The 23,178-nt window shown below is 40.1% G+C and overlaps 1 protein-coding gene across 1 annotated transcript in view; it reads right to left on the minus strand.

Moving 5' to 3' along the window:
• LOC309493638 (sialoadhesin-like) overlaps nucleotides 1-23,178 on the minus strand; it is a 190,702-nt gene that overhangs the window by 153,820 nt on the left and 13,704 nt on the right. The window contains exons 3-5 of the mRNA XM_082162792.1: nucleotides 19,420-19,668; nucleotides 15,031-15,378; nucleotides 14,684-14,932 (exon numbers count right to left, since the gene is read on the minus strand). Of these exons, the coding sequence (XP_082018918.1) occupies nucleotides 14,684-14,932; nucleotides 15,031-15,378; nucleotides 19,420-19,668 (846 nt within the window). The remainder of the gene's footprint in view (nucleotides 1-14,683; nucleotides 14,933-15,030; nucleotides 15,379-19,419; nucleotides 19,669-23,178) is intronic.

Genomic DNA, 23,178 nt, shown 5'->3' on the forward strand with positions numbered 1-23,178 from the left:
AGGCTGTGGCTGAAATCAGTTGTAGTTTCAGTTATTGTTGTTCCTCTTTCCTTCTGCTTGTTATTACTTAATTATCTCATTAGCTCTGACATTTTGCCTGTAGTGTGCACACTGAGCAGTGTTCATTTCATCTGGCTAACCCATGTGGGGCCTACATGGAAACTGAGGACAAAACTGCAATATCTGCACAGAGACACAACAATAAAATAGATATAAATTATTTCTGAGGGGTGGACTTAAAATTTGCTGTGGGATCATCGCCCTCTAGCGCCAAATCATCACAATTTCAAAACATGGTTTGAAACATTATAGGCTTGTTCGACTTGAACCGGAGCTGCACAGACTGATCTGTGAATGACATCAAAGTATCGCGAGAGCGATTAGAGAGCAGACGGCTCGTATGCTTTTAAATCGCTCTCGAGGTACTTTGACGTCATAGACCGATCGGTCTGTGCAGCTCCGGTTGTCGAACAAGTCGAACAAGCCTAATGACGTACTAAAGTCTCGTTTGTTGAAATCGATTTGCACGACTGATTTCCTCTGGCTTCGCCCTGCCCAGGCATAGTTCACCATCTTTCGGGTACCATCGCGTGCGCGGTCTCGCTCCACCTCCCCGGCGGACCGGGTGAGACGGGACAGTGGTGTGCCCCTCTCCGGGAGGGGGGATCCCACCTGGGATGGCATGCGGCGGCTCGTAGACACCCTCTGACTCGCGCGTGCGTTAGACTCCTTGGTCCGTGTTTCAAGATGGGTCGGGTGGGTGGCCGACATCGCCGCGGACCTCGAGCACCCGTTTCAGTGTTTCTCTGAGGACATCTGCTGGTCAAATGCATGTAAATGCAAAGATAAGACCCAGGAACAAGCTAAATAATACAACACAATTTATTGATAATATCTAAAAAAATCTTCAACACACTGATGGATATTTTAAAGACTATAGAACTTAATATACAAGAGAAGTCTTTCATTATTAATATTAGTGTTTTATTTTTTTTAATTTTACCTTTAATCTTTAATTAATTAATCTTACCTATCTTACCTATCCAATATTTATGTTGGATTTGTGTAATTGTAATTATTGATTATATCTTATAGTATCTATGAAACATCTGTATATTGGGTGTTTAAAAAAATAAAAATAAACACCTGACATGTAAAAACCCACAATATTTTCAGATCAGGTGTTTGCTCATCGCCCTCTAGCGTCAAAGCATCAGAATTTCAAAACGTGGTTTGAAACAATATAAGCCAGTTTGATACACGCTCTAAAGCACTCATTCAAAACAGAAGGTTGAATGGCTTGTGTACCTTTTTATAATTTAATGTGTTATTTAAAAAGGAATAAAGATAAAACCATTTAATAAACTGCTATATATTATCGGGCATGATTTACTCACACAAGTCCTTTAATAAAGCAACAGCTCGCAGTGGTAAACTCATTTATTAATGAACATAAACCATTACTTTCTACAAAAGCTATGAGAAACATCACTTCCCTGCAGAATGGAAACTCTAAAGGTGTGTTCACACACACAGTTCTTCATTTTCATTGGTAGTTGTGATGTGGGCGTGTCCAATGATGCAACACAAGTTGAGTAAAGTTTAACTTGTGCTTCATCTTAGCGTGGCGTCTTGGCATGTATTGTTATTGTTAAGGGAAACACATTTGCTCAGATCCGCAAACATTTTTAAAAAGCACATGAATAAAGCAAACACTTCAATGGTACAAATAATCTTTCTCACATATTTTAACAATTTGATTACTGTTGGTGAGATTGCTCATATAATATAGATTGAAAAGACTGAATGCAAGGACTGTATAGTATCTATTGAGTAAGAGTAATGAGAGTTTCTTCTTGAGAAGACTTGAAGAGCTACTGAAGAGACAGATTCTCATATTCAGAAGAGCCGGACTGGTGAACAGCAGGATCCGAGACAGACTGCGTGAAAGACAGAGAGATTATTACCTACATTTTGAATGAACAAACTGTTTTGCACATGTAGTTTTCAACATTTCACTCGTCAGATGATCTGGACTTGAGCTCAAGAGCTGCATATGTGTTTGCACTGGGATAATCGTTCTACAGGGAAACGTACTCAGTTATTATTGCGTAACATCGGTTCCCTGAGATAATGGGAACGAATACTGCATCGCTAGACACAATGGGAAATCTCCTTTTTCTCCGATTCACTGCAGTTTTAATAAAATCATGCAGTTAAACTGCACGAGCAAATGAGAAACCAACCCAAATAAGCTTCGGTTAAACAGGCGTATAATCATTTGGGTAAATATGTAAGCTAGATTAATGCCTATTTTTTCACATCTTCATGGACACCACAATGATTTCCCTCGTGTGCAATATTTTTCCTTGTAATTATGTATGGTTTGCAAAAATGTCATCTGCTGCATCTGTGTGTAGATGAGAGAAGCAAAGTGTATGCGCGTTGTGCACATGCTACATTATGGCCAAGCATGCGCCCTTAAAATATAATCTGAACGCGCCACTGAAAACGCGCCGGTGACTTTAAACTAGGTTTTTCCTGGTCAGTGGCGGAATTGTTTTCTTAGACTGCAAAATAGCACCAGGGAAAGTTTGCGCCGGAACACTGGTGAACACTCTTGAACACTCTTTTCGCTGAACCGCCCCTGGGAGCGCAAGTTCATTCCCTAATTTACGAGCGTCTGTCGAGGGAAAAGTTCGCTGTGCGTCGGGTGCAAAATAGGAATGATACATGTGTCGGTGTACAAAGTCAATTGCGCTGGGTGCAAGACAGGGCCCCATAGGTTCGTTCCTCTCCGCGGAGCATCCATTGGCTCGTGCAGTTTCACTGCATGAATTTATTAAAACTAAGCGATGCAGTACGAGTGAACCGTATCGACAGGGAACAAGGAGAAGGACTTACAGCACAAAACAGAAATTTTAAATGCTGTGAGTTCACGTCTCAGTATTTGTCAGTTTGCCATGAGATGTTTGAGCAGTCTGATAATTTCCCAACATATTATGTAATCTGACTTGATCACAAACTGTTGCCGTAACAATAAAGGAAGAGTCTTTGCCAACTCCCTAGGAACAGAAGCGTCAATCAAGTATCAAAAGTGTTGTCACTATACAGTCTCTTACTCAAACAGTAGAACATAATTATGCTCAAATCAATATTTCACATTGGACCAGCTGTAAAAAGAAAACCATCTCTGAATTTACAAAAAAGCTCATTTAATTCTTTCAATTATATTATTTTGTGGTTCTTTGATCATCTCACCTCATTTATAGCAGATCTTCTGTTTATCCTTTTCTTCTTACTGTCAAAACACAAGTAATTTCATTGTTTCATATACCATTAATAACCAAATATCTTTCTGAATTAGTTTGAAAGTATTATATTTATGTACTCTTTATTGATATACTTTTATTTATATAATAAATGATAATAATACACTCTCAGAAAAAAAGGTACAAAAGCTGTCACTGGGACAGTACCCTTCAAAAGGGTTCTAATATGTACACATTTGGTACCAATATGTTCCTTTGAGGGACTTAAATGCACTCTTTAGCTACAAAGGTGTACCTTTTGAAAAGGTACCGCCACAGTGACAGCTTTTGTACCTTTTTTCTGAGAGTGTATGATGATGATGATGATGATGAAGAAAAATCCTCCAGATGCCGCTGTGATCACAGTCACATTACCACCAGCAACATGATGAACTGAAAGAGGAAGATCATCATGATTAACTCTCCAAACTGATGAATGATGTGAAGATACAGGAGTGTGTTAATAAAAGCTTCACCTGTGACAGTTACAGCGTCTGATCTCTGAGATCCATGTTGATTGTGAGCCTGACAGTAGAAGCGTCCACTCTGTAGTGCACTGAAACTCTGTCCAGATCCAACAGCTGAGGTTTCATTCTCCTTAAACCAGCTGAAGTTCAGAGCAGGAGGGTTTGAGTCACTGATGCAGTTCAGAGTCACTGAATCTCCCTCCACTATTACATCAGATCCACTCATCAACACTGACGCGTTCTTTGGAGGGTCTAATAACAATCACCAAATTATTTAAGACCTCTGACACATTTTTAAAATGACTAATATGAACCAAATTAATCAAAACAGAATTAGCATCTTATGTTTTATAATAAACCTACACATGACGTTTAAAGTCACAGCATCAGAGTATTTCTCTCCATGTTCACTGATGGACTTGCACTTGTATTCTCCACTGTCATCAGAGCTGATCTTTGAGATGCTGTAGATTCTTCCAGATCCTACAATCGTTCCTCCTTTAAACCAGCTGAAGTTCAGAGCAGGAGGGTTTGAGTCACTGATGCAGTTCAGAGTCACTGAATCTCCCTCCACTATTACACCAGATCCACTTATCAACACTGAGACATTATTTGAAGGGTCTAAAACAGACAAATTAAGCATTAAGCAAAGCTTGCCGTGTTTAAACATTTGGTCTGCACAATATTTATTGTTTCAGCAACTGGACATGCAATGTCCAGGCAAATTAACTCAAACACATCATTCTACAACTTTTTTTGCTGTTTGATACAAGATCGAGGACTAAACTTCAAGAGTCTGTGTGATATAATGGATACACGGAGGAATTATTTCACTTTATTTACAAAACACAGAGATTCACTGTGGAGTGTAGCCGGCTTCATTGATTATACCGAGTGCAGAACTCAATGAGCGTGCAACAACTTTATAAAGGGAGCTTTCGCTGCTGGTCAAATACACATTGTGGTTATAACTATAAAGTTTACTATATTGTTCTCCTCATAGTAATGTATTTTTAGAGAAATAGATGAATTTGCATGTAAAGCCGACTGATTCCTCGACAGTGATGCAGTGTAACTAACACGCCATAGCGCGATCAACTAACATGTTCATTATAAAGGTAGCCTGTTTAAAACACAAGATGTATAGCCTTGCACATATTTGAAAACCGGAATATCATTTATTTCACAGTATAGTTAACAAATTTGTGAATATATTGCAAAGAAAGAAAACATAGAGAGGCTTAAAGATAAGGCTTGGAGATTTTGCATATCCAAAGTCTTGATAAGGCAATGTTGTGTACTTTTGTGCTAATGTTATGTTTACTGAGCGCTATATTTCTTCCATTATTAAAAGTAAACAACCAAAAAGTACCTAACTGCACAAATGAAAGAGTACTGTTTACATTAAGCTCACATACTTTTCATACTGACATGACAAAACTACACAACATTTGTATCATGTTTGTTCTTGCATGCCAGGAAAAGTGTTTTGATAGAAGAACATAATGATATCATTAAATTCCAATGATAGCATAACTATTATTACATTGATCTGTGAATACTACAAAAAGTTACCTGGATTCAACTCACTGTTAAATTATACAATATGTTGCACAGCACAGTCACACGTGAGATTTACCAACGCATTCTCATCCTTGGGCGTCATAATACTGACGCTTTTGACATTTCGTCTACATCGAACGCACATGGCACCCTTTAGCGTCAATATGAGACGCACAGAGCTTTGTTCGGTTATGGGTAGGTTTAGGTCTAATGTAGGGACAGGGTTAGACCACTAGGAGGCGCCTTCTGGCCCATTTCTATCTGCGTCTCATATTGACGCTAAAGGGTGCCATGTGCGTTCGATGTAGACGAAAAGTCAAAAGCGTCAATATATGACGCCCTAGGATGAGAACGGGCTGGATTTACACAGCAAAAGCAAATAGCAGGTATAATAACGTACAGGGGTCACCATAATGGTTCTACCAAACAGGTCTTCCCTTAGTTGGTCACTCTCAACGTACGACGTGACCGACTAATAGGAATCTCGCTAGAGAGGCCAAACTACTTCGAGTGAAACTAAATGAGCCAATGCACATTGGCGTGCAATCATTTGCATCAGCTGCTCAGCCACACAGCGCGGGTATATAATGAGCATCAGGTGCGATTGCACTTCAGCTTTTTGCTTCGGAGCAGAGCGTTTCGATGCTGTTTAATCTACTGAGTGATAAAACAACAAGCAAGCGTTCAGGAGGATCTCTCATGTCTGGTGCGGGCGATGCAGCGGGGTCGACTTTCTTTCTCTCTCTCTCTTCTGTTTTTGTTACTGAGCAAAACAAAAAGGCTGTTTTCACAGCTGGTGACGGTGCGCCAAGAGTGCTGTATAGCCGTTCTTACGGCTGGTAAGTCCGCCGTGAAGAGAGACAGCGCATGACAGGTTGCACATTTCCTGTCTGTGTCCGCTGCGACCGTTCCCCTGCGTGCTTCAGTACCAAGGAGAGCATTCCCCTGAAAGAGCTTAGTTGTAGCGTCCTGAGCAGCTTCTGGATGGGATTGCTGGTCCTTAAAAAAATAATACAAAAATGGAGGAACCTAGCGTTTCATTCAGGGCTCCAGCTGAGGGCAGATGTCGATTGCTGCATCGGGGAGAGGGGCTGTTTCGCTCTGGAAATGAGGATGATGCTGAGTTTCCACTGTAATAGTGTGTGCTGAATCAGAGTCAGACCTGACAACCATCCTTTCCCTGGTCTTTCTCAGATGTGCATTGAAAACTTAGCAGTATGGAGCTATATTGGTGCCAAAATATTGAACACCAAAAGTGCCAAATTCTGCATAAAAGTTTTCACCTCTCTCACTACCCTTGACGGTGGGGTGGCTGTGCCTCTGGCAGGCCACCTCCGCTCTGCATGCGAGGCCAAGGCACTCTTATTGCACGAGGATAATTCTGAGCCGGATTTGAGCAGCACTTGTCGATCAAGTCACAGCACAGGCCCTCGTCAGACGATGTCCACCTTGGTGGTCCAGAAGGGCCACTGGCTGTCCTTTCTGAGGTGCGAGAGGTCGTCAAAGTACGCTTTCTCGATGCTCCCATCTCACAAGGTGGCCTTTTCGGCGACACTGTTGAGGACTGGCCCAGCAGTTCTCCGCAGTCAGCAGGAGACTGAATCGCTTCCCCCGACGTACCACCAGAGTGCCTCGTGGGCCGCCCCTCAGTCTACTCATCGCCAAGAGTGTCATCCCCTGCAAAAATAAATAAATAAATAAATAAATACTCCGGAACAGCCTGCTCTATTGTGTCCGCCGCATGACACCGCCCGCCCCTGAGACGGGTGACCCGGAGATGGGTGGAGCTGCTCTCTCCCGATGGAGGGTCAGGAAATAAATCTTTTGAGTCAAAATTCTGCTCCACCACTGGAGTCACAAGCTACTGTTGAAAATGCTCACACAGAAACGCATTTTCGAATGCATCATTATGTGATATACATACATTCTTAGTGAACTTTTGGTGACTTGACTCAGGGGGAAAGGAAGGGAGGAGGGAGAGTGGGATGCAGACATAAGAAGAAAAGTTTGGACAAGACAATGCCCTGTGCTCTTTCTTTGCATCTTCTGTCCAGGGTGCATTTTATTGCTTTATTGTAGGGTGAATTTTATCTCCGCTTTTGTTTTAGCAGGAAAATCTGTTCTTACATTTAAAACTTATGACCAGTAACGGGTGAATCGTCAAAGAAAATACATCGCTAAATAAAACACTGAAGTACATAAAACACATACTCACACATGACATTGAGCTGAACAGCAGGAGAGATGTGAGTGTGTCCGTCTACAGCACAGCTATATCTGCCTGAATCCTCTCTTCTGACTGACTGCAGCAGGAGTTCATTGTTTCTGTCTCTTCTCTCAGTTAATGGCTGTGAGTTTCTGTACCAGATGAATGTTGCTCTGTCAGTCAGAGCGCAGCTGCTTTTACATCTCAGAGTGACTGAATCTCCCTCTGTCACTCTCTTAGGAGACTCCACCTGAAGATCTGAACACAACACACACATTATATCTAGTGCTGCTGTCATACACTGATTATTATTCAACATAATGCACAGAAGAAGAGATAAACCTCATCAAAGTCACCTGTGACAGTAAGAGTCACTCCAGATTTACCAGTCCATTTTCCACCAGGTTTATCAGTGATGAATCTGAAATAGTACATGTCTTCATCCTTCAGTGTCACATGACTCAGTCTGACAGTGCAGTTCTGCTGTTTATCTCCCAGATACTGAAGCCTCTGACTGTATTCAGGGTCCTCAGACAGATCTGGAGGCTCTTCACCATGTATTAACAATTTAGCCCAGAACACTTTCATGATCTGATGTCCAGTAGGGTATTTATAAGTGCATCTCATTATCACTGTTGAGTCCTTTAGTGCACAGATGTGTGAAGGACTGTAACTCACACCCCAATCAGCATCAGAAACCACTGAAACACAGATTATAGGGATAGTTTACACACACACACACACAAAATAGTTTTACAATTACCCTCATGTTGTTCCAAATCTTTACGCTGTTATTTTTTCCCTGGAACACATGAACTGTTTACATTGCAACACAACTGAAATAATAGTTAGTGATGTACAGTACATAACTTGTACATTTATTTTTTATCTTGGTACGTTTTAGTTTGGGACATACTATGCTTTGGGACATACTTGTTTTAACCCCCTGAGGTCGGCTATCGCGTTGGCGCGATAGGCTCATTTTTTTCTTATCAGTGCAAAAGAGACTCAAAATACTCTGTTGATTTTGATCTTACATACTTGTGTTATACATCATTCAAAACTGTTAAATGTCTTCTTTTATTTGTGTACACTCACAATAAAAACAAAATGTTGTGTTTTTCGTAAAATAAAGAAAATAAACATGATGCGCGTTCTGTCGTCTCTCTCAATGTGAAACTCATTCTGAAACGTGACAGAAAATGACCTGTAACTCAGTGAATGTTTGTCACACAGACTTGAAATGCATGTCTATACAACGCTTGGAGTCTGTATTTTTAACCCTCTGGGGTCTGGGCTGTTTTTGGGGCCCTTGAGATGTTCTGACATGCCCTGACATTTGTGCTTTTTTCAGTTGCATATAAACATATTAATGGCAAAGGTGTAAATTCACTCTATATAGCAAACAGGGCTACCATAATATGTGAGCCACGTGTATGTACATGTTTTCATTTTTGAGAGAATAATGTTTATGCGTGGTTATTGAAAAAACTAAAAACAAAAATTTCTGAAATAAGGCCACAAAACACATAGTAAATATGTGTCAATAAGACTTTTGACTAATGGATGTCCTCGCCTAGAGTTTTTTCTTCAAAATTATGTGAAAATAGTCTTGCTTTATCGTTCACATAAAACCATACATTGATTTAAATTGATGTAAAACAGGTTTTGCTTGGAAAGCCAATATGCGAGGGGGGCGTGAACGAGGAGTGGTTTACACCTTAGAATACAGTGTCCCACCCACTCTGCATAATGATGAGCCATTCACTCAGGTGTGACACTGACTGAGCCACAATGCAAGGACAAAAGATATATTTAGAAGAAGACTTATATTGACCATTTAAGATTTTGCTTACATCTATCTTGTAAATATGTTTTGCTATTTTATTAAAAAGGTTACAATTACAACAATAATTACAATTTCAACAATATTTCAAGTGTACTCTTTCTTTGTAAAAAAAAAAAAAGATTATAGGCCTACATTTTATCTATGTATTCATTAGTTTGAATATAGTCAACATTGGAACAGCTAACATCTTAGTTGATGACTTTATTTTTGACAAAAATAGATATAGAAATTGCTAAACAAAAGCTTTTTTGACGTGGCAGTATATTCTACAGTAAAAACTGTACCCAAATCTAGTCAACAAGATGTTGTCTTTCATATTTCGCCTGACTGTAACGTTGTTTTCATGAAATATTAGGGCATATTGTTAATTTGCAGTTTAATACGTTGCTTATACAAATAGCCTACATTTTATTTCAACATATTTCAGTCGAATTTTCCTTTCCTCAGTATAGCAATACAGTTTGCTAAAACATCATCATTCATTCACACACGCAATTTAAATTTAACTTCTGGCAAAGATGAAGTTGACGATAGGCTATTGACTCGCGATCTTCGCAGTAGGCTAGTGAAGGCACCGGATAAATGCACATTTATTAGGCTACATAGTTTTTTGTTTTGGATGGTTTTGTTTAGAACCAGCTTTCTGTAAATATATTTCACATTTTTTAGACATGTGAGGCGAGTAGGCTACGGTCTGGTTAATGATGATCTCCAGTTCAAGCACCTTATGTTGTGATTGCTAGCCTATATTTACTTTAAATCCAGGAAATTTGTTAATGAAAAAATTATTAAAATGAAGATACAATTGATACAAAACGAAATTCGTTTTAAAGAAAGGATTTGTAGTTTCTGTTTTGAGGTCTCTGTGAAAGTTTGAAAGTCTTTTAGTGCGCTTTCAGAGCGCTCGCGTCCATAATGGAGAACTGTCACGTAATATTGTTTTTTCCTCATAAATGCGAACACGAAAAATAAAAGACAAAAGACTTTTAAGTAAAACTTACTCCGAAATTGTGTCCTCGGCAGAATTCGCTCTTCAAAACGCTGCCGTTCGTAGTCTGAGTTACAATCTTCCTCTGAGGAAAAAACCCGGTATCATGCATTCTTCCTCGCTGTCCAGAATCATCTGAAGGGCGTCTTTACTGGAGAAGCGTGCCATACTCAAAACGCGATGAACTATCAGTAAGTCTGATGAAGAAACTGTGTTTTTATGGCATTGATCGGGGGGCGTATGCGATGCATACTAGATCACCTAAACTATTTACCATTTGAATAGCGCCGGGGGCGGGGCGGCCTCAACTCATTATAGAGATAATGAGGCAGAAGGAAAAACGGTACCTCTCCTTGCTTTCAAACGGATTACATGAGTTGAAAACATTTGTTTTTTATATAAATTACTTCATTTAAAAGAAGAGATTTCAAGCTTCATAAAGACATATCTCACGTGTCTGTGTGAGAAGTATTCGGTGAGTTATTGTTCATTTTCGGACGCGTTTCAGAATGGACTACACTGACAGAGAGAAGGCAGAACTCGCTTCGTGTTTATTTTTCTTTATTTGGCGAAAAGCTCAACACTTTGTTTTTATTATGAGTATACACAAAAATAATACACATTTAACAGAATCGATTGATGTACGAAACTCCTATGAAAAATCAAAGTCAACAGAGTATTTATGAGTTTATTTTACACTGATAAAAAAAAAAGCGAGCTGGTATCGCCGGCGATACCGTCGACCTCAGGGGGTTAAAGCATGTAAATTATTTAAAAAACAAATATTCTCCGTTTAAGTAATCCGTATGAAAGCAGCGGCATATACAGTTTATCAAACGCGTCCTAATTAACTCTAATGTGACCGCCCACGCGCGCACGAGCGATTGACATGCAAATGATCCACGCGACTAAAGCAGAGCTGTAAACGCCCTCATTACCTCAAAACAAAGAATCAGAGACTTCGGTAACTTACTCCTCTGCTTTTCATCGAGTTTGGAATACTGTGTTTATGCTGTGCTGTTTCACTTGGATTTACCTCAGAAGAATTCGAAGAACGCGATTTGAAGATGAGACGATTTTTAAGGTAAGACATGTTAAACTGGTGGTGCCAGATTAAAATGTATGTTATGAAATGAGATTGGAGTAAAAACATGAAGCCTAATATTGTACATGTATATGTATCTATATATAGACAGAAACATGTTGAAATGTGAACTAGACTGGTAGGCAACCTTTCAGTGCTAAATGTATACATGTTCGACACGAGGATGTTTTTATTTTCTATAATAAAACACAGCATGGTAAAAGTAGGCTAGTATGAGTGTATACTATGGTGAATATTATAATGTTTAGAACCGTGTTTACTGTAAAAATACAGTCGGGCGGAATCCTCGTATCTCCAAAACCATTATTTTTCAGGAAATTAAAAAAACTGCATATTTTTTGAGTTATTAAACATTGTATCGTTAAAGTTGGTATTATACCTTATATTGCTATCATATACTGTTGTATACCAACATTAACACAACATTTCCCTAAAATTATGTTTAATCTGAGATACGAGATTTATGACTTGGGAGCAGGGAGATACGAGGTTACGCTGTCATTGATTAGAATGGTACGGACACAGACGTCGCTGCTGCCAGCAGTGTTCATCAATGTCTGCGGTCGCGTTCAGCCTTTTGATAAGAGATAAGGCTTTAAGAGCTATTCAAATCTAATGATTGTGGTTACATACATCTTCCTAAACTCCATTTTAAACGTTTAAGAGATATGAGTGATGCAATACCAAAATATTAGGCTGTCTAAAATAGGCAGAAATTAATCTGCACGCAAACAAAATCGGCGGTCGCGTTGAGCCTTTTGACAAGAGAAAAGACTTCAATAGTTAACCAAAGCTAACGACTGTGGTTACATACATCTTCCTAAACTCCATTTTAAAGGTTTAAGAGCTATAAGTGAAGCAGAACAAAAAATGATGAGCTGACTAACGTTGTCTAATAGGTGGAAATTTGCCTAATCTGCACGCAAACTTACCTTCGTGGCTCACAGGCTTCCTTCTGCACCGAAGCATTACAGCTATCGATTTTTAACAAAACAAGCCTACTCAAATGTATCTAACCTAACTATTTTCACTCGTTATTGTCTAAAAAACAGACAGAGTTATGCAAAAATAGGCTTAACTTACTGGCGCCAGTAGACAGACCCTTTTTCTCCCATAAATAAAACCTGCTACTTGGGGTATTTTACATGCACAGTGCCAACTTCGAGTCAGTAAAATAATAATAAAAACAATAATTTAAAGCTGGTATCCAAAACATTTAATTCAATTCAAGTATTATATTAGATACATTTTAAAACTTCAATGCACAAGTATAATAAGATGTTATGGAGTCCAGTCTCCCTGGTTTCCCCATCCCTCAGTCACAGTCACGAGCGCCCTCTCCCGAGTTCTAGCGCAGTGCATACTTCCCCATTAGTATGCATCATTTGTGCAGTTATTGCCTTCACCTGTTCTGCATCAGTGCTCATTGGCTCAGCCTTTATATGCCTTGTTCATGGAGTGTTCCTTGCGAAGTATTGCCTCTAATCGTGTGCATGTCCGAGCAGTTTGAGTACCTTGTCTTCCTGTGTTACTGACCCTCGCTAATAACTCCTTTATCTGATTGTCTGCAGCCTGCCTCTCGACCCAGTGCCTGATCCTGACCTCGGTTCTCAGCCGCCTGCCTCGACCTCTTGCCTGTCCCTGGATTCTGTTTGCTTGCCGCCTGCCCTCGACTTCCAGCCTGTTCTCACTTTCCTCTCGGCGTGTCCCACTCAAGAATTCCTAGAGTTTCTCTTTACCTGCCCTTTTAAAATAAAGTTGTTGCATATGGATCTGCCTACTGACTCGTCACATAAGACTAATAATAAGCCTAGTAGACATTTAAAATACATCAATAACTGATATCATAGTTTAACACAGATAATCAGAGTTAAGGCTTGCTTTACGTGTTGCTCGACGAGGGTTTCTTAATCGTTGCGAGTTCAAAATGCCGCGAGGCTCCCGCCGCGGAGTGAAGAAGAGGTGGAGTTACGAGGATTCTCAGACAGTTGAAGTGTCCAATGGAGTTACGAGATTTGCTCTCAAGCTATTTTCAACACTTTAGATTGGTTAATAATTTGTAAAAATAACAGAACCACGTGGGGACTAACCAATAGCATCGATTTGTGAAAAAATATGAAATTGACCAAATTTGGACATACGAGGTTTCCGCCCGACAGCGACAGCCCGACATATATATATATATGTGTATATATGTGTATATGTGTATATATGTGTGTGTGTATTCTGTACATTTTAAAAAGCAATTTTAACCTGAAAAATCTAAAACGTATTCCCCAAATCGAGCAGCCCTATTAGTTTCTCTTGATATCAGTATGTTCACAGGGTTTTTTTTTTTTTTTTTCAGGGACCAAATGCCCCACTGAGGAGTCCTGCTGACTTCAACATTCACATAAGTCTCCGTACATGAACATGGTAAAGTGAAAAATCAAACACCATGGAAATAACAGGTATGTACTATGTTTCAGGAATGGCACAAAGGTGTGTGACTGGTTAAGTCTCTGTCTTTAGTTCAGTGTGTTAAATAATGTGCTTTTTTTTGTCATTTGTTGTGTATCTTTGGATTATGTTGTGTTGTAAATAAATCCAAACAATCAAAAAGCCATTCTTTTTTAAGTAGGAGTCCTTCCTCTGTGCCAGTCTCACGACAGGGAGCTCAGACTTACGCAGGGCACTGGAAGACAGTCGAGAGGTGGCGTGATTACACTGGGAACCCCATTCGTCGTCATCCGACGTAACTCGGAGTGACTACGAAAGGGAACGTCTCGGTTACGTATGTAACCCTCGTTCCCTGAGTAGGGAACGGAGACGTTACGTCTCCCTGCCACTTCCGCTGGAACGCTGGAACGCCTGAGTTCAGTCTCGGCTCCTCAGCGAAGACATATCTGCATGTTGCCAGCGTACTTCCTTATATACCCCCAGGGTGGGGCGGAGATACGCAATCCAAATTCTGCAGACCCATGGCATTTCATTGCCATAGGCTCGTTTTCTATACTCGAAGATGATAGGCTTTCTAAGCGAAACCCCATTCGTCGTCATCTGACGTAATGTCTCCGTTCCCTACTCAGGGAACAGAGGATTACATACGTAACCGAGACGTTCTTACATTTAAAACTTATGACCAGTAACGGGTGAATCGTCAAAGAAAATACATCACTAAATAAAACACTGAAGTACATAAAACACATACTCACACATGACATTGAGCTGAACCTCAGGAGAGATGTGAGTGTGTCCGTCTACAGCACAGCTATATCTGCCTGAATCCTCTCTTCTGACTGACTGCAGCAGGAGTTCATTGTTTCTGTCTCTTCTCTCAGTTAATGGCTGTGAGTTTCTGTACCAGATGAATGTTGCTCTGTCAGTCAGAGCGCAGCTGCTTTTACATCTCAGAGTGACAGAATCTCCCTCTGTCACTCTCTCAGGAGACTCCACCTGAAGATCTGAACACAACACACACATTATATCTAGTGCTGCTGTCATACACTGATTATTATTCAACATAATGCACAGAAGAAGAGATAAACCTCATCAAAGTCACCTGTGACAGTAAGAGTCACTCCAGATTCACCAGTCCATTTTCCATCAGGTTTATCAGTGATGAAACTGAAATAGTACTCGTCTTCATCCGTCAGTGTCACATGACTCAGTCTGATGTTGCAGTTCTGCTGTTTATCTCCCAGATATTGAAGCCTCTGACTGTATTCAGGGTTCTCAGACAGATCTGGAGGCTCTTCATAATCTATTACCAGTGTTTTGCTCCAGAACACTTTCTTGACCTGATGTCCAGTAGGGTATTTATAAGTGCATCTCATTATCACTGTTGAGTCCTTTAGTGCACAGATGTGTGAAGGACTGTAACTCACACCCCAATCAGTACCAGAAACCCCTGAAACACAGATTATAGGGATAGTTTACACACACAAAAAAAAATATTTTACAATTACCCTCATGTTGTTCCAAATCTTTACGCTGTTACTTTTTTCTCTGGACACATGAATTGTTTACATTGCAACGCAATTAAAATAATAGTTAGTGATGTACAGTACATAACTTGTACATTTATTTTCATCTTGGTACGTTTTAGTTTGGGGGAAACAATGAAACATTTAGCTGAACTTTAGTTTTTTACTAAACTAAAGACTAAAATTTGCTTAATATTATATTTTTGATTCATACAAAAATGTGAAAGGGGGTTCAAAAGGATGATTGACAAAAGTTAAAATGAAATTTGTAGTTCTGAACTGGATCCTTCTCCAAAGCGCAATGGATTGTGGGCATGATTAGCTGTTATAGTGAGCACGTATCCACACTTCGAAAATCCATCAGAAATAGAAGACCATACAGGGACTTCTGGCATACTCTTTTCAACATACTATGCTTTGGGACATACTTATTTTTATATCACATACTGTTAAGGATATACAGTATGGACATTGAGACGCAGGGTATCACTTGTTTCAGCGTCGTCTTCTGTTTTGATACAGAGATTATGTACTCTTTCAGAAGATGCGTAATAGCGCCCCCTACCGTATAACAGTGAAAAAACTGATAGCCTGAAATTTCAGTCAGTGGCTGGGAAAAAGTAAAGAGATTTGAAGTAAATTCCTAAGTACACTTCCAGTGGACTAGCCTACTCAAAAACTCAGATACTCAGAATTAGGAGCATATCTGTTTTCTTTATAAATCAATTGCAGTGAGCAGGAGGAGGCCACGAGGCCAGTGGCGTGATTGCTGAAGAGCGACACCTGTGAGACGCACCAGTCTCGTATCTCTCACGGAGGAGCGGAGGCACAAAAGGAGGAATGACGACAGTGGAGATCGAGAGAGGACAGGCCTGAACTTGTGTTGTGCTTTGTTTTATTGTGACAGCAGTCGTCCGTGGGGGGCTGCTGTCTTTTACTTCGTTTCGTATTTGTTTTATTTTTGATATTAAAGTTGTTGAATGTTCACTGGTTCCCGCCTCCTTCTTCCCATTATTTTGCGGGCAGTTTCCGTTGCCATGGACGCTCGAGGCGGTGCGCTGGAGTGAGTTGCCGGGGGGGACGGTCGAGCTCGCTGCCGGCCGCCTGGGTGCTGGAGGGGCGGCTGCCGTCCATGAGGGAGCGGAGGAGTAGCCGCCATTTGCCAGAGGCAGGAGCCTGCTATCGTCCGCCTTGATGGGGAGGAGCAGGGAACGGGGGACTCCTGGCGACTGCCCGAACCTGAAAGGAGCCGTCGCCGTCCACCAGGCGGCAGCGGAGTGTCGAGTCGTCCACCGAGGGCTATCCAGCGCCACCGCCAGGCACCGCAGAGATCACCACCCAGCTGGTGGAGGACCAGATGGCAGCGCATTGTGGGAACCGGACCAAGATTTTTTTTTTTTTTTTTTCTCCCCTCTCTTGTCTCTGTCACTCCTCATGCTTCCGTTTCCTTTTCTCTTGTCTCGTCTGTCCATACCCCCAGGTACCGCAGCCGCCGTGTCCGGTCTCCCCGGAGGAGGGGGAGGCGGGGGGAGTAGAGCACAGTCTCGTGGGTACCCACTGGCCTGCGAGGGGCGATGGGGGTATGTGGCGAGCAGGACGAGGTCGAGGGCCGTGAGAGAATGGCCGCGAGGCCGATGGCGTGATTGCTGAAGAGCGACACCTGTGAGACGCACCGGTCTTGTATCTCTCACGGAGGAGCGGAGGCACAAAAGGAGGAGAGACAATAGTTGAGATCGAGAGAGGACAGGCCTGAACTTGTGTTGTGCTTTGTTTTATTGTGACAGCAGTTGTCCGTGGGGGGCTGCTGTCTTTTACTTTCGTTTTGTATTTGTTTTATTTTTTATATTAAAGTTATTGAATGTTCGCTGGTTCCCGTCTCCTTCTTCCCATAACAACGAATCTTGTTACATCAGTATTTTCAAAACACAACTACAAGCCACGTATACTTGGAATACTTAATTATACTTTTAAGTATATCTCGATCAAAAGATAGGTACAAGTAGGCCAAATATACTTAAGTGCAATTTTAAGTATATTCCTGAGAAGTATATAAAAAGAAGACTAAGATTTTTAGTTTAAAAGAATTATACTAATAGCACACTTGAAGGGACGTCTCGTAAGCGATTGGGGTGTTTTGTTGTTGGATGTAAGAGTGAACATAGCAGCCTTCGTTTACTAGTCCTGACACTAGTGTTGCCAAAAGTATCGATTTCGGTACCAAGTCGTTGCTGAAATTAAAAAAATGTGACGAAACCAGCATTTCCCTCTAGCATTTTGAGCGCTGTTGAACGGATTCTTAAACACCTCTGATTGGCCATTGCATTCACACGCTCAACATATGTTTCTGATTGGCTACAATAATCAACACTTCGAAAACATGTTGTAAATAGACATCTTACACAGCGCTTAGATACACACAGGAGCGTTTAAAAGCAGGCATCTATCAGCAGATCCCTAATATATCCATTGATAGACGGATCCCCTGATAGACAGATGCGCTGATAGACACCTGCATTCAAACATTCTCGTGTGTATCTGTGTAAGCGCTCGGTGAAGACAACATGTTTTTGAAGCGTTGATCATTGTAGCCAATCAGAGCACCTAAACACAATGGCCAATCAGAGGTGTTTAAGAATCCATTCAACAGCGCTCCAATTGCTACTATATTAAAAATGTCACTATGTTATTTATTGTTTTGATCAAAATTTGTAGCCTTGTGAGCGTAAGCTACTTCTTTCAAAAACATTTTTAAAAATCGTAATTATTTATGTCAAGACCACCCATTGGCCCAAAGACGGAGTCCAACGGTCTGGGCGAAGGTATAATGCGTGTATGTCTTTCCAGCGCTCCAGTGAAGTTCACTTAATTTATTGGAATTTAGTTTCAATATTACTTTAGCTCTACGCTTAATCTGACTTCAATTTCAAATGATAATCAAATTTAGATTGTGTTTCTTATTAGTAAATAATCATAAATATTGATTATGAATTAATTTTGGTCTTTGATTATTCTGGGTATCCCATACTTTCAAATATTCATTCATTAAGGACCCGGTGTCGTTTTGAGACGTCACGTCGCAAATGTGCTGAAACGTGCTAAGTCTGTGATAGTCAGAAATCAGAATGTCTCCTTAATGATGTGCCCCATGCTCCATTCATTAGTGCCTTCGGTTTGATCTATCCTGGACAGAGATTTGCGGGAACACCAGACTACAGATTAATCTATTACGAATAATGATTTCAGAAAACTTCAGAATAAATCAAGATGTAACATTTATTTGTCAGGTCAAAATGTATCATGCCAATTACACAGGTGATTAAAAGCCAATTCAGAAATAATACATGACATCAATTACTCAAAGATGACTCTAAAAGTAAGCAATGCATTCCTGACAGAGACACATAGGGGTGTGTGAGTGTGTTTCAAGTGTAAGACTTGAGAAAACACTGACACAGCACTGCATGGGGGTTTTCCTGGTTACAGGTTCCAAAAGTCTGCTCTGCCACTTCCCCTTAAATACCCAGACCAGAACAAAAGGGTTATAACAATATTTTTTAGAGTTGTTTTGGGTCAATTCATGTACCCCAGGGGGTAACGGCTGGTTTCGGGAGATATCTTGAAGAGACATCACCCAAAGAGGAGAACAGGATTCTCCTGAGTCCTCAATCTTTCTCATAATACCAATGACTGCAATGAAATTAAGACCATTTTACCCATCGCACTGAGACATTTAAAATGATACCAAACATGAAAAGGAAAAACAATAGATTCACAAGATACATCATTTTGTGATATATAGACATTCTTAGTGAACTTTTGGTGACTTGACTCAGGAGGAGAGGAAGGGAGGAGGGAGAGGGGGATGCAGAGATAAGGAAGAAGAAAAGTTTGGACAAGTAGGGGTGAATCGTCAAAGAAAATATGTCGTTAAATAAAACACTGAAGTACATAAAACACATACTCACACATGACATTGAGCTGAACAGCAGGAGAGATGTGAGTGTGTCCGTCTACAGCACAGCTATATCTGCCTGAATCCTCTCTTCTGACTGACTGCAGCAGGAGTTCATTGTTTCTGTCTCTTCTCTCAGTTAATGGCTGTGAGTTTCTGTACCAGATGAATGTTGCTCTGTCAGTCAGAGCGCAGCTGCTTTTACATCTCAGAGTGACAGAATCTCCCTCTGTCACTCTCTCAGGAGACTCCACCTGAAGATCTGAACACAACACACACATTATATCTAGTGCTGCTGTCATACACTGATTATTATTCAACATAATGCACAGAAGAAGAGATAAACCTAATCAAAGTCACCTGTGACAGTAAGAGTCACTCCTGATTCACCAGTCCATTTTCCAGGGTATGTATAAGTGCATCTCATTATCACTGTTGAGTCCTTTAGTGAACAGATGTGTGAAGGACTGTAACTCACACCCCAATCAGCACCAGAAACCCCTGAAACACAGATTATAGGGATAGTTTACACACACACACACACACACAAAAAATATTTTACAATTACCCTCATGTTGTTCCAAATCTTTATGCTGTCATTTTTTCCCTGGTACACATGAACTGTTTACATTGCAACTCAATATAAATAATAGTTAGTGATGTACAGTACATAACATGTACATTTATTTTTATCTTGGTACGTTTTAGTTTGGGGGAAACAATGAAACATTTAGCTGAACTTTATTTTTTTACTAAACTAAAGACTAAAATTTGCTTAATATTATATTTTTGATTCATACAAAAAATGTGAAAGAGGGTTCAAAAGGTTGATTGACAAAAGTTAAAATGAACTCGTAGCTCACCGTGAAATGCGAGAAACATGAGCAGAAGTATCAGAGGAAGAGGAGGAGCCATTCTGACGGACATCACTGCAAGATCAACAATATAAAAGACTTGATTCCAGAATCTGATCACTGAAGGCGCTTCTGTTATTAGTTACAGTGCTCAAATGTGTAAGCAATGGTTCCTTGCAACACCTTAGCAATAGCATAATGTAGATGGGAAACTTACAAGATTACAAGTAATAACTTCAACAAATAATTATGCAAAAGCATTCAAAAGTATTATTAGGGCATGTGTTGCTGACGTAGTAAAGGGGTAACAACCAGGAGAATTAAAAACATATTTACACTGTATAAATATTTTTTTTAATTCTCCTAGTTGTTACCCCTTTATTCCCCAAACTTTACATATTGTTCCCCATATACTTACATGCAAGTACTTTGTAGGTACACTATAATTACCGAAAGTTGTGCTGTAAATTCGTCTTAATTATGCAGTACTTTCCGGGCTGTAATCCAAAGTGTTACCGTAATGGCAGTCCATGTAAGATTGTTGTATCATAATAGTAGAATAAATACCCCTTAGTTATATAATACTTATAAGTATTATATAACTAAGGGATACTTATTCTACTATTATGATACAACAATCTTACATTTGGGAGCAATTTAGAGAGAACATACACTGTGTACCTTTTTGTAATAATGATGTACCAATACATACTGTACTTTTAGGAACACATGAGCTTGCATTACACTGTTAACCCTTGCTGTAAAAAGGCCAAATTCTGACAATATCATACCATTTTCCATTAAAACAGTAATATACCGTAGAAAACAAAACTAGCCTACAGGAATATACTGTAAATCAACAGCGCTCAAAATCGACACTCAGAGGCTGTTTTCCCAATCACACCCTATACACTCATTCACTATTCCCTACATTAGTTCACTAATATAGTCCCCTTGACAGAGTGAATGAAAAGAAGTGAGTGAATTGAGAAACTGATGAACACCTGATAAGCAGAATCACTGAAGGACAGACAAACGAACAGAAAAAATAAAAAACACAAGAACTACAACCGACTTCCAGCCACCGAGTGTGAAACCAGTTTACGAACCAGTTTACGATTATTTCTTTCCTACATGTACAAAAGTTCTTGTTGAGAATTAACAGATATTTAGTTGTTGATATTTTATTGAAAATAATAAAGTTTGTTTGTATTTTTATTGTACTTGCCCTGTAACTACATGGAACAAGAGGGTAACAAGCACCACTACATGAAACAAGAGCATCTTTCCCCAATATTTAGGCAAAAGTTGCAATTGTTTTAGTTTTCGGTGCACTTTTGTTAAAAAGATTACAGAATAAATGCATAGATATGTACCCTGTTATTTTTCAAAAAGCCTATACAGTATATAGGTACACCATTATTACAAAAAGGTACGTAGTGTATGTTCTTGCTAAATTGCTCCCAAATGTAAGATTATTGTATCATAATAGTAGAATAAGTACCCCTTAGTTCTATAATACTTACTGTAAAAATACTTTTTTTTTTATTAATCTCCTGGGTGTTACCCCTTTATTCCCCAAACTTTACATATTGTTCCCTTATACTTGCATGTAAATACTTTATAGGTACACTATAATTACCGAAAGTTACACTGTAAAATCGATTTAATTACGCAGGACTTTCCGGGCTGTAATCTAAGGCATTACCGACATTACCATAGCAACACCTACAACAAATGTACAGTGGCTTATTTCTGTTAAATTTAATGGTTTAATTCTGTTGAAATTTGTATAGTACATAACCTAGTAAACAAACAAATATAACTTAATGTGGCGATAACTCGAATTGAGGGAACAGTTAATCCCTAATAACTTAATCCGACTACGCCACCCTGGTGGGGCACCAGGAAAATACCTCCCAAGAAAGACACACAGGTATTGCCATTTGGACAGGCAGATAACTTGAGACGTGAGGGACAGTACAAAAAAACACTTTATTATAAAACTCACTCTCAGGACTCACACCGTAACAAATACTTCCTCCAAGCCAACTTTGGCGGGAACAGGGCAGGCCGACTGCAGTTCCAGAGGTTGTCCAAACCCACCTTAAGTCACAGCAAATCAAACCAGCACACCCACAACATAAGGACGTTTCGTCAGCACACAGGGAGGCACACACAGCACACGATGTAGCACACGGTGTAGCACACCACTCGAGTGAAGCAGCTAGCCTCCTCCGTTCCGCGCCAAATCCTAACTGGCTCCTGGAGAGAGAAGCAAGGGACTCGCATTAACAATCAAACAAACTTTGTTACAAAGTCACACAAAATAATAAAAAGAAAGCTAAAGTACAGCCAGCAGATATGGCGACTATAATAGTCACGGTACCTTCCGTTACCGTGACTATTATAGTTATACGTTACCGTGACACTGTACCCTCGCGGTACCTTCCGCCGCTCAGGCTGACAATCAGCGACTAGTGGCACCAAAATAACAGGACTGGGAATGAGGGAGAAACAAACACATAATAAAATACAAACATGAGAAATGCCCACAAGTAATCACACAAAACTGAATTTACCACAAAATAAACCCACTGTTAGACGAAACCAAAGTTCAAAAGAAACAATATAGAAAACAACCCAGCAAAACAAAAAGAAAATAAACTGTACATAAACACAACAAAATAACCCTGGTAGGCAGCCAGGCGGACACCAAGCTAGAAAGCTAGCCTTCCACCATACCTGCCATATAAATCACCAGGCGTTAGTCCAGCAGCACAAATACACTGGTAAAAGTAAACAAATTAAACAAGAAAACGTTGCTGGGAAGCAAAATAGCAGCAGCGTCACGTGCAGCGTTCTCCACTATGGCTAGAGACCGCGATGATCCATTCTCCATTCACCTTCACCTTCAC

The sequence above is a fragment of the Leuciscus leuciscus genome (assembly GCF_965113295.1).
Source record: "Leuciscus leuciscus genome assembly, chromosome: 3".
NCBI classification, from domain to species: domain Eukaryota; kingdom Metazoa; phylum Chordata; class Actinopteri; order Cypriniformes; family Leuciscidae; genus Leuciscus; species Leuciscus leuciscus.